The 12,608-nt window shown below is 37.6% G+C and overlaps 1 protein-coding gene across 2 annotated transcripts in view; it reads left to right on the forward strand.

The window, feature by feature from the left end:
* LOC117341645 (UDP-glucose:glycoprotein glucosyltransferase 1-like) overlaps window positions 1-12,608 on the forward strand; it is a 54,731-nt gene that overhangs the window by 21,550 nt on the left and 20,573 nt on the right. For both annotated transcript variants that reach the window (XR_004535684.1, XM_033903502.1), the window contains exons 15-23: window positions 2,253-2,474; window positions 3,142-3,270; window positions 3,827-4,115; window positions 4,614-4,712; window positions 5,331-5,425; window positions 5,820-6,029; window positions 7,274-7,405; window positions 8,455-8,585; window positions 9,601-9,696. Coding sequence is in view for 1 of the 2 variants with exons in the window: in XM_033903502.1 (XP_033759393.1) it covers window positions 2,253-2,474; window positions 3,142-3,270; window positions 3,827-4,115; window positions 4,614-4,712; window positions 5,331-5,425; window positions 5,820-6,029; window positions 7,274-7,405; window positions 8,455-8,585; window positions 9,601-9,696 (1,403 nt within the window). In the remaining variant the exon portion in view is untranslated. The remainder of the gene's footprint in view (window positions 1-2,252; window positions 2,475-3,141; window positions 3,271-3,826; window positions 4,116-4,613; window positions 4,713-5,330; window positions 5,426-5,819; window positions 6,030-7,273; window positions 7,406-8,454; window positions 8,586-9,600; window positions 9,697-12,608) is intronic.

Below are 12,608 nucleotides of genomic sequence, written 5' to 3' on the forward strand. Positions count from 1 at the left end.
TGCTGGATTGAGGGGTGTGTCCCTTCTGTAAGTGTAAGTGTTTGTCAGATGACCGTTAAGGCCCATGGGCCTCTTGTTTTAATGTCAAAATGTTGAGGACTTAATCAGACAGAGGCAGCCATTTTGTTTCACCATTCACAATACATGATGTCACACCATTGTCTATATTATGACATCACAATTGATTTCTGACTGACACAGCCAATGTATTAGTGACATATTCACATGTGTGAATTCACTGGATAACAGGACAAAAATGTGATAGAATAACATAGTAACTCTTTTTAATTTATGTGACATGTGATATATAATTTTTGCATGATTAAATCCACCTAAATATTCTTATATCTTAGTTTCTAGTTTACAAAATGAATTTTTAGGTCATCTGACCCAAAGGGTCAGGATGACCTATAGTCATCGTGCTTCGTCCGTCGTCGTCCGCCGTGCGCCGTCCGTAAACTTTTTCTTTCAAAACGCTACTCCTCCTTAACGCTTGGGTGGATTACTTCCAAATTTGGTTTGAAGCATCATTGGGGGAGGGCAATCATATTTTATATAAATGAGGCTGGTCTGACCCCTGGGGCCAGAAGGGCGGGGCGCCGAAAAGGGAACTTAGGTGAATATTGCTATAAAATCCTACTCCTCCTTTACCCTTGGGTGGATTACAACTAAATTTGGTTGGAAACATCATTGAGGGAGGGCGGTCATATTTTATATAAATGAAGTTGGTGTGACCCCTGGGGCCTGAGGGGCGGGGCCCCAAAAGGGGAACTTTGATGAAATTTTGCTATAAAATCCTACTCCTCCTTAACCCTTTGGTGGATTTCAACCAGATATTGTGTGAAACATCATTTGGGGAGGGTGATCATATTTTATATAAATGAGGCTGGTGTGACCCCTAGGGCCTGAGGGGCGGGGCCCCAAATGGGGAACTTTGATGAAATTTTGCTATAAAATCCTACTCCTCCTTAACCCTTTAGTGGATTTCAACCAGATATGTTGTGAAACATCATTTGGGGAGGGCGGTCATATTTTATATAAATGAGGCTAGTGTGACCCCTGGGGCCTGAGGGGCGGGGCCCCAAATGGGGAACTTTGATGAAATTTTGCTATAAAATCCTACTCCTCCTTAACCCTTTGGTGGATTTCAACCAGATATTGTGTGAAACATCATTGGGGGAGGGTGGTCATATTTTATATAAATGAGGCTGGTGTGGCCCCTGGGGCCTGAGGGGCGGGGCCCCAAAAGGGGAACTTTTATGAAATTTTGCTATAAAATCCTACTCCTCCTTAACCCTTTGGTGGATTTCAACCAGATATTGTGTGAAACATCATTGGGGGAGGGTGGTCATATTTTATATAAATTAGGCTGGTGTGGCCCCTGGGGCCAGAAGGGCAGGGCCCCAAAAGGGGAACTTTGATGAAATTTTGCTATAAAATCCTACTCCTCCTTAACCCTTTGGTGGATTTCAACCAGATATTGTGTGAAACATCATTGGAGGAGGACAATCATATTTTATATAAATGAGGCTGGTTTGACCCCTAGGGCCAGAGGGGCGGGGCCCCAAAAGGGGAACTTTGGTGAATTTTTGCTATAAATCCTACTTCTCTCTAACCCTTGGGTGGATTAATACGAAATATGGTGTGAAACATCCTTTGGGAAGGGTGGTCATATTTTATATAAACGAGGCTAGTGTGACCCCTGGGGCCTTAGGGGCAGGGCCCCAAAAGGGGAACTTTGGTGAATATTTTCTGTTAAATCCTAATCCTCCCTAACCTTTTGGTGGATTACAACCTAATTTGATGTGAAATATAAGGTGACGGCAATCATATTTTTTAATGAGACAGGTTTGACCCCTGGGGAAAAAAAGATGGGGCAAAAGGAGCGCTTAGGTTAAACATTTCTTTAAAATGCAATTCCTCCTTAATGCCTTAATTGATTACAACTATATTTAGCATGAAACATCATTGGGGAAAGGCAATCCTAATTGATATAAATGAGTCTTGTCTGACCCATTGGGACACAGAGGGGCATGCCCCAAAAATGGGAACTTGGCTAAAATTTTGCTTTATGATGCTGCTCTTCCTGGACAAGCTAAATGGATAAAAACCAAATTTGATCTAAAACATAACTGGCTGCGATAAATGATTTATGGTAATAATGCTGGATTGAGGGGTGTGTCCCTGCTGTAAGTGTAAGTGTTTGTCAGATGACCGTTAAGGCCCATGGGCCTCTTGTTTTTTCATTCCAGGTTTTTGTCGTGGATCCTTTAGAAAAGAACAGTAGAGAATTGCTGAAGATGGCCGAGGCGTTTTTGGTTCACAGCGCACCAATACGAATCGGTATAGTGCTTGTCGTTGACTCTGATCGAGAGGTGACAGGGTATGATGATGCAGGAGTGGCCATTTCTCGAGCTTTTGATTACCTAATTAGGGAGGAGAGTGCAGAAAGGGCAATATCTTTCATCACTGATGTAAGTTTCTGATGGTTTTTACTTATGATTTTAGAAAGTGACAAGAAGATTGTAAAAATAGAATTAGAAATAAACTTTTAGTATGTTTGTTTTCCATTGTTGACCTTCAAACAGATTTCATTAAAACTTCTCAAAACTTTGCTGATGTTGTCAGCAAGCGCTGAAGTTATGCACTATTTTTGATTTGACCCTTTTATGCATGCCCCTTGGGTGAATTGTGGAGTGGGGGTATTAGTCAGCCATCCTAGTAACAGTTCTAGTCTTAATCAACAAGTGTTTGGGGCGGAGTGGGAATCAGGGTGGATTGTGGAGTGGGGTATTAGTCAGCCATCCTGGTGACAGTTCTAGTCTTAATCAACAAGTGTTTGGGGCGGGGTGGGAATCAGAGTGGATTGTGGAGTGGGGGGTATTAGTCAGCCATCCTGGTGACAGTTCTAGACATAATCAACAAGTGTTTGGGGCGGAGTGGGAATCAGGGTGGATTGTGGAGTGGGGGTATTAGTCAGCCATCCTGGTGACAGTTCTAGTCTAAATCAACAAGTGTTTGGGGCGGAGTGGGAATCAGGGTGGATTGTGGAGTGGGGGTATTAGTCAGCCATCCTGGTGACAGTTTAATGTATTGTTGAAGAATTTAAACATGTAGGTAATTATTACCGTGTATCTTTAGGTGTATGAGAAAGCTCAGTCCAAGGATCTGACAGCAGACATAGTAGTAAAGGAATTCCATCGCTCCTATTCTGACGCCGACGAAGGATCAGTTTTTGGGGACGACGAAGACTATAATATCCTCAGAAAGGTTTGTTTCCTTGTCAACAAAATACAGTTGTTTTTTTACAGCAGAACATTTTTCCTTTCTAAAACTCTGAAATCATGCGTTTGTATCTTGGCAGGAAAATGGCTCATTATTCCCCTAAATAGATACATGTATGCGCATTGTTATTTCTGTATCTCAGATTTCCTAAATATTCTTAGAGATTAAACATTTTGTTGAATTTGACATTGTAGAATAATTATACCTGAATATTATGAACTATTATTAGAAAATATTTAGTATTTTTTCTTCTCTAACCTTATAAATTATTTTGAACTTTTCTCACTATTTTAGCCATTTAATACACTGACTGTATTTACTGCCTTTTGATTTTATTTTACAAATGTTTAAAGTAAAAATGTGTAAAATAAGGATGGCTAAAGCCGGAATAAGTAGGGACACTCTGAACACTACACTGTCACAGAAACTGAAATTATTATCATATCATTTGTTGATAATGAAATTCAGCATTAATCAACCGTTTATGCTAATATGAAAATAACATATTGTGAGATTTAAATTTGTTAAAAACTTTGTGCAGGCTTCCAACGATTTTGTGTCCAAATCGGGGCTGAAGGATTTCCCCCAGGTCCTGATGAACGGTGTGCCGATGGACAAGAAACACCTGACGGAGGAAGCGTTTGAGGAGGGTGTGGTCTCCTCGATCATCGCCCACACGCCAGCCATACAGAAGGCTGTGTACCAAGGCACTCTCCATGACTCTGTCAATGTTCAAGAATGGCTCATGGAGCGTGACAATGTTCTGCCTCGACTAAACTCAAGGGTGCTCACACCAGCCAAGAAATCTCTCGACTTTACTGTTAGACTGGGTGTGTAATTATGTCAAATTGTACTGGACTTATATGAACATAATATATTAAATAATAAAACCATATACCAAAAAAATAAAATTGGTATTGAAAATATTTCTGCTGAGAGTGTATTCAGCTAGATATTTGAACTTTTGACCTTTGATTGCTGTACTGGTATGGTGACCTAATTTGAATAACTCTTATGTTTTTAGTGACTACTTTTTGTTGCCTTCTTCGAATTCTGACATCAGTTCTAAGTCTAGACAAGAAGGCTATATGAACTGACTCTGGCATATCTAGTATCGTGGTTTAATAGTTACTACTGTTGTTCATGGCCATGGCTTCATGGGTCATTTTAAGATGATAAAGTGTAGTCACCAAAACTTCACAGATAAAGCACATGTTCATGCTTGCAATTGCATTTGACCTTGACTTTTTTATCGATTTACTATTTATTTTTGTCCGCTAACTACTTGATGTGTTTATACCCTACAATGTTTTGAACTCTGCTTACAGAAGCCAACGTGTACAATGACGTACATAAATTCAGCGTGCTGAACACCAAAGCTATGACTTCCATTATGACCCAGAATATGAAATATTTAACAAGGAAAGGTGAGGTTTTCCAATGTCCATATCTACATTTTCAGCCTAGATACATGTAATAAAATATCACACATATCTTAATATGCATACATTTTAAATATGAGTCGAGGGAATTTCTATTGTTTACTTATGACTTGTAGTAGAGTCATCTCTTGTAAGAAATAAGTCAGGGTTATCTGTTAATCCAGAAATACCTTGATTCTTGTGAACATTTTACGTGTCATCAGTTATTTTGTACTTTTAGATATGGCATCAGTTCTTGACATGTGTACCTTTTGAATGCATCATCAGTTCTTGTGAACATTTTAAAAGTGTCATCAGTTCTTGTGTACCTTTGAGATGTGTTATCAGTTCTTGTGGACCTTTGAGATGTGTCATCAGTTCTTGTCGACACGTCTTTTAAACATGTCATCGGTTCCTGTGTACCTTTTGATTGTCATTACATGATCAATCACATGTTTAATTCATGAAATAAGTTGTGTGGTTGAAAAATGATCAAATCACCCTGTCCTGAAAAAGTACCTCTCTGATATGATACAGTGCAAGCAGTTCAATTTTATGCATAAGATAGTTTCAGCAATCCAGAACTGTCTGTAAAAAATATTCAAAGCAATTTATATTTTGCAGATGAGAACATGCTCCGACCTGTAACCATGTGGGTCGTCTGTGACCTTGAGACTCCTGAAGGTCGAGATCTGTTGTATTCCGCTCTCAAACAACTGGTAAGGAAAACCTTAATTAACATATAATATTTAGTTATATATTGTGATGAAAATCAAAAGCTAATTTTAAACTTTGTAGGTTTTTCTTTTTTATGTGATGGTCCCCCAAAATTCAGGGTTTCTAGAATGTTTGTATTCCAACCGACATACAATAAAGTCTCTAAGTTTATAGATAATCATGGTTAGTGTAATGTTTGTACAGCTAATGTGTTCTTTGTCAAGAAAATCACGGTTACTGGAATGTTTGTGTTCCAACTGCTGTAACATTCTATAGGTCTACAGGTAATTATGGTCACTGCTATGCAAGCACTCCAGCTAATCCGATAATCATGGTCAGCCTAATGTTTGTACTCAACTTTTCTGTTCATTTTATTTATTTATTTTTTTTAAACAGAAACACTCACATGACCTGAGACTAGGCGTGATATTTAACAGTCGGCCATGGAGGGCAGATGAGGACTACCCCATATCCCGCGCTGTGTATGCTGCCCTTACTAACCTTGAGCCAGGTCTCGCCAAATCCTTCATCACCAAACTGGTAAAGGAAGAAAATGTTAAAGCCCTCCTCGCTGGTGACAAAAAGCTCAGTGATTTTGAGGTCAACGTAAGTATTTCTTCTCATTACAATGTAGCAATCACTCACTGTTAACAAATTATTGTCATGCCTGAGAGGAAAAAGCATTTTCGGAAATGTTATTGGAGGAAAACATTACCATCTCCAAACCTAAATGTACTTTCTCCACAAGATCAATTTGAAACTCGTGCTTAAATTAATTCAACACACCAATATTTACCATCTGACATCAGAATTACTGCGGTACAATTCAAGCATTCATACGGCTAAGTATTTTGATGCAGTACTTTTACCATGGAAATCTGAAAAGAACAAAATTGTAAGCTGTTATGTGTGTGTAACAGGACAATTTTTTTTTTTTAATTTATATGTATTTAATGTGTATTTACATTTTGTGTATGAAATAAAAGTAAATGCAAATATTTTATGTATTGTTAAATTCGTTGTCTTTTTCAAGTAAATAACTAGGCAGATGTACTCTGGTTATTGATATCTAGATTCTGAAAATTTAATATTATTAGTATAATGATCTGTTAACTCATCTATAGCAGTTATTGTATTGTTATAATTATTTTCATGTCCATATCTTTTAAATATGCACATATGAGTTATGTCCCTTGAATTGTCAGGTCTGTAGTGTATTTGATATGAGTGTGTGACGAATTGTATAGTGCTTTCCGCTTAATTAGGTTGCCTATTTGCGGAGGCTTTTTAACCGATTAACCGACTTATGCAATAAGCCGAAATGCATGTCGCCAAAAAATGACATTTAATTTTACCCACAATGCCTAATTGATTTCCTGTTAGGGGGGAAAACCCCATGAGGCAGAACAACAACACAGTTCTAAACATGACAAAAATCTGACATAACATTATCGTTTAAGGTAATATTTTATCGTTTTTTGACATTATAACCATCTAAATTACCCTATTTGTTGATAAATGTCTAAAACTTAAAGAAGTACATTATGACTTTCGTGAAAATTGGAGCATTTCTTTTTTTTTGGTCAGTTTGTCGTAGTCGAATAACCAAAAAATACGACTTTTCCAACCTAATTAAAAAAATTTTTTTAACATAATTCAAGAGCAAAATGGTTTTGGTTTTTGAATTTTTACCCCAATAAACGAAATACCCTATTAAGCGTTACCCGATTAAGTGGAATGTACTGTATTTGTTATTGTAGGGTTATTACCAGAATGAAACATATCTCATCTAACCAAGAGACTATGTTATGTAACATGAACTTTGAACTTTTGTACCTTTATATCTACAGGGTATGGACACTATGACTTTCTTACTGGCAGAGGAAGTCCAGACTATCGACTTCATCAAGGTCCACCGAGCGTTTGTTGACAAGGTGTTAGGGTGGGAGGAGTCGGCGAGGGGAATACTGGCTAACGGTCAGGTGAGGCAGATTAGACCAGTTTACAGACTGAAAGTGATATTGATATTTAAGCATTGATGTCATTTTTTTTTAGTTTCATCGGGGTATGAAACAAATTTTGTTTGCAAACTGTATGAATCCGCATAGCGGATTCTTACAGAAGTTTGCAAACAAAATTTGTTTCATACCCCGATGAAACTAAAAAAAAATTGACATCAACGCTTATAATTAATTTTTGAAATTTAATTTAAAACATGTTTTATGTACAATTTTACTGGTTTTAAATGGGATTCTTTTTCTCAAATCAATACGCAACGTCAATTGTCGTATTGTGACGTCACATTTTTCGCGCCATTCTCGGAATTTCTTTCATAGAAAGAATTTTTCGACCAATCACATTTGAGTATTTACCACGAAAACAAAGAAAAATTAATTATTCACAAATAAAGCTAACACTACTACCTACACCTGTTTTATAGATACATGTCTTTGGAAATTATATGTGAAATACTGTCCTTCTTGTAATATTTTTCCAACTTATTGAAAGAAGGAAATTCTTAATAGAAAATTATTGAAAACAATATTTTCTGAATTTTGTTAAAACTTATTTTGCAAAAGAAAAAAATAATGTTAATGAAAATCATATTCAATTTGGTGTTTTTGAAATAGTTCAAATAAGTAAAAAAAAAAAATTTTCATTTCATTTTAGATCTTGCATTAAAAATGCATTTAATCAAAATTTATCCTGGAAATAAATTTTCCTTTTTAACACACTACATTAAAACGTTAAAACTCTTAGTCTGAAAATACGACCTAACAAAATATGTACATTACAACAGGATTTTTGCAGAACATTTGAAAAGGACAATGTCATGTCATTTAGGAAACTTTCCGTTGATGTTCAATTATAAGTACCATGGAAATAAGGAAACTTGTAAATACAAATAACCTTTATGTTGGACACATACACATCCTAAAAGACATATATATGATACCTTAAGTTGGTACATTATATTTCAAAGACATAAACATTCTTGTTTGAGTTTTATAAAGACCTATTTTCATTCTAGGTTCTGGGTCCCCTCGACGAAGGCGAGCGATTTATACAGGATGATGTCGACCTATTCCAGAAATATGTCTTCCAGAATTCTGCCAAGAAAATCAAGGGTCTGCTCCAAACCTTGGGACACAAGGATGAGAGGTAGTCAGATTGATGCTGAGGCTGAGGTTTATATGTATATACAGGACTCCAGTCTCTCTTTGTACTAGGTTTATATATACAACCCAATTTTGGACTTTAAATTTACAATCCAAATTTGGGTTTACAGACAACAAAATATTTATTTTTTTCATATTTCACAGTCATATCAAGACTCTCTTTATGGCTGATGAAAAAAGCTTTAATTCAAGACATGAATTAAAACTTTTATCATCAGCCATAAAGAGAGTCTTGATAGGACTGTGAAATATTAAATTATTAAGCGAGTTCAAATGTGAAATATTAAGATTATTAAACAAGTTCAATAGTTAATTAATTTGACATGCCAGAAGCTTTAAGACGAATGTCATATCAAAGTATTGAACTTAATAAATGAAAAATCAATAAATTCCAAGAGTTTAAGATTCTGTTTATCACTTTAGACGACATATTTTTGAGAATATTTAAGTGAAAATTATAAAATTAACTTCTGTATATATCAGTTCAGTTGGTATGTTGTGTTTCTCAACAGAGCCAATCGTGTGATGTCATATATTTATTGTGACATCATAGACAATTTCACCACACCACAATAGTCTTATTACACATGTGTTTTATGGCGACATGGTCCTGTTACATGGTTACAAAGGTAACTTATAAACAATTTGTCTGTGTGTCATTCTCATACAAAATATCAAATGAACCTCGACAAATTTAGTTCATATTCACACCATAACATCACAGCATGAAATTCTACTCCAGATCAGATTTTGTTGGCCATTGTTCAAGGTTAAAGGTCACACTTCCCTACTTTTTAGAGGGAGTGGGGTTACATGTGAGCCCCTGATCACTTTTCTATTACGTTTAAAATCAAATTTATGAAGAAGAATAAGCTGCTACTATATGTGTCATTTGATGTGGTTTTGACAAATGATGAACACACTGACTATAATGTACCGTCTTTAAACCATTTCTGGTGTCCTTACGAATGCTAATAAATCAAACTGTTGTTTTACAGGGGCAGTGACCTTGTGATGAAGGTGTCGTCTCTCCTCAGTCAGTCTGGGTCGACGAAAGAGAGGAAGGAGGTCCAGTACTCTGGTGACCAACACAGGTACAAGTCCCTCATAGAGTTATCTCCCCTTCATAATACATTAACACCTTCTGTTCCAGATAAAACGTGATGGACTGATTATTGGTCAACTGCTCCTCCATCTCCTATCATATTAACTCAATTAAAATAGCTGCAGACATTAAACAATATCAACCTGCATGCAGTATTTTAATTCATTTGATTTCTGGCACTGTTTAAAATACACATATGCTGAATGTTCTTTTGAAATCTAAAATTGAAAATAATGAAATTTATTGAATTTTGGGCTATTGTACTTCCCCATCAAGATTTAGACATATCTTTCGACCTGTTTAAACACTTCAGGCTCTTAATATTATAAATGGTTTGGTTTGGTTTGGTTTGTTTTGTTTAACGTCCTATTAACAGCCAGGGTCATTTAAGGACATGCCTGGTTTTAGAGGTGGAGGAAAGCCAGAATACTCGGGAGAAAAAACCACTGATCTATGGTCAGTACCGGGCAACTGCCCCATGTGTGTTTTAAACACGCAACCCAGAGGTTGAGGGCTAGTGATAAAATGTCGGGACACCTTAACCACTCGGCCACCACGGCCCCTAGCCAAATTGTACCTGCTGCCTCTATTGCATGATAAGAGGCGACTAAATTTGGTATATTTTTAGCCCACCATCATCAGATGGTGGGCTATTCAAATCGCCCTGCGTCCGTGGTCCGTCGTCCGTCCGTCCCTCCGTCCGTCCGTCCGTCCCTCCGTCCGTCCCTCCGTCCGTCCGTCCGTAAACAATTCTTGTTATCGCTAATCCTCAGAGAGTACTGAAGGGATCTTTCCCAAATTTCATATGTGGGTTCCCCTTGGTGCCTAGTTATGCATATTGCATTTTGAGACCAATCGGAAAACAACATGGCCGACAGGCAGCCATCTTGGATTTTGACAATTGAAGTTTGTTATCGGTATTTCTGAGAAAGTACTGAAGGGATCTTTCTCAAATTTCATATGTAGGCTTCCCTTGGTGCCTAGTTATGCATATTGCATTTTGAGACCAATCGGAAAACAACATGGCCGACAGGCAGCCATCTTGGATTTTGATAATTGAAGTTTGTTATCGCTATTTCTGAGAAAGTACTGATGGGATCTTTCTCAAATTTCATATGTAGGCTTCCCTTGGTGCCTAGTTATGCATATTGCATTTTGAGACCAATCGGAAAACAACATGGCCGACAGGTAGCCATCTTGGATTTTGATAATTGAAGTTTGTTATCGCTATTTCTGAGAAAGTACTGAAGGGATCTTTCTCAAATTTCATATGTAGACTCCCCTTGGTGCCTAGTTATGCATATTGCATTTTGAGACCAATCGGAAAACAATATGGCCGACAGGCAGCCATCTTGGATTTTGACAATTGAAGTTTGTTATCGCTATTTCTGAGAAAGTACTGAAGGGATCTTTCTCAAATTTCTCATGTAGGTTCCCCTTGGTGCCTAGTTATGCATATTGCATTTTGAGACCAATCGGAAAACAACATGGCCGACAGGCAGCCATCTTGGATTTTGACAATTGAAGTTTGTTATCGCTATTTCTGAGAAAGTACTGAAGGGATCTTTCTCAAATTTCATATGTAGATTCCCCTTGGTGCCTAGTTATGCATATTGCGTTTTGAGACCAATCGGAAAACAACATGGCCGACAGGCAGCCATCTTGGATTTTGACAATTGAAGTTTGTTATCGCTATTTCTGAGAAAGTACTGAAGGGATCTTTCTCAAATTTCATATGTAGATTCCCCTTGGTGCCTAGTTATGCATATTGCGTTTTGAGACCAATCGGAAAACAACATGGCCGACAGGCAGCCATCTTGGATTTTGACAATTGAAGTTTGTTATCGCTATTTCTCAGAAACTTATGAAGGGATCTTTCTGAAATTTCATATAAAGGTTCCTCTTGGTGCCTAGTTATGCATATTGCGTTTTGAGACCAATTGGAAAACAACATGGCCGACAGGCAGCCATCTTGGATTTTGACAATTGAAGTTTGTTATCGCTATTTCTCAGAAAGTACTGAAGGGATCTTTCTGAAATTTCATATGTAGGTTCCCCTCTGTGCCTAGTTATGCATATTGCATTTAAAGACCAATCGGAAAACAACATGGCCGACAGGCAGTCATTGACAATTGAAGTTTGTTATCGCTATTTCTGAGAAAGTACTGAAGGGATCTTTCTCAAATTTCATATGTAGGTTCCCCTTGGTCCCTGGTATTGCATTTTGGGACCAATCGGAAAACAACATGGCCGACAGACAGCCATTATCGCTAAATCTTAAATTTTATATATAGGTTCCCCTTGTTTGAAAAGTACTAGATCTAGAGGGCTGTTTCTGAATTTACACAGATTAGTAAGACTTAGAAGAAGGGAAAAGTAGAGAAAAGATCAATCTGACATGGAACCTATAAAGATCATTCAATGGTGGGCGCCAAGATCCCTCTGGGATCTCTTGTCTTTTTCTTCTTCCTGAATGTCTCTGCTGTCACTGCCTCACATTTAACCTTTCCTTGAACTTTCACCTTTGTGACCTTTCCTTGAACATTGGCCCTTTTGAGGAAGGCTTTGGGCTCTGTCCTTACAGAGTCTATAAGATTGGTAGTACCTGCCCCTGCGCTCAACATTCTGGGAGTGGGGACGATTGGTTCGTCCGTTGTCAATGTAATGTGATCGGGTGAGGTGTGCTGCTGGATGTCTTTGGCAGCATGCTTCTTAGTGAGGTAACATACCGCAGTCTCCCAAATCATACTAGTATACACTACAAGCCTGAACTTACACACATGGGAGGCCATCCTTAAATGTTTATATCTGTTGATAGGAGGTTAAACAATACGAAACCAAACCCACACAGGGAGGCCATCCTTAAATGTTTATATCTGTTGATAGGAGGTTACACAATAC

Source organism: Pecten maximus, chromosome 14 (genome assembly GCF_902652985.1).
Source record: "Pecten maximus chromosome 14, xPecMax1.1, whole genome shotgun sequence".
Lineage (NCBI taxonomy): Eukaryota > Metazoa > Mollusca > Bivalvia > Pectinida > Pectinidae > Pecten > Pecten maximus.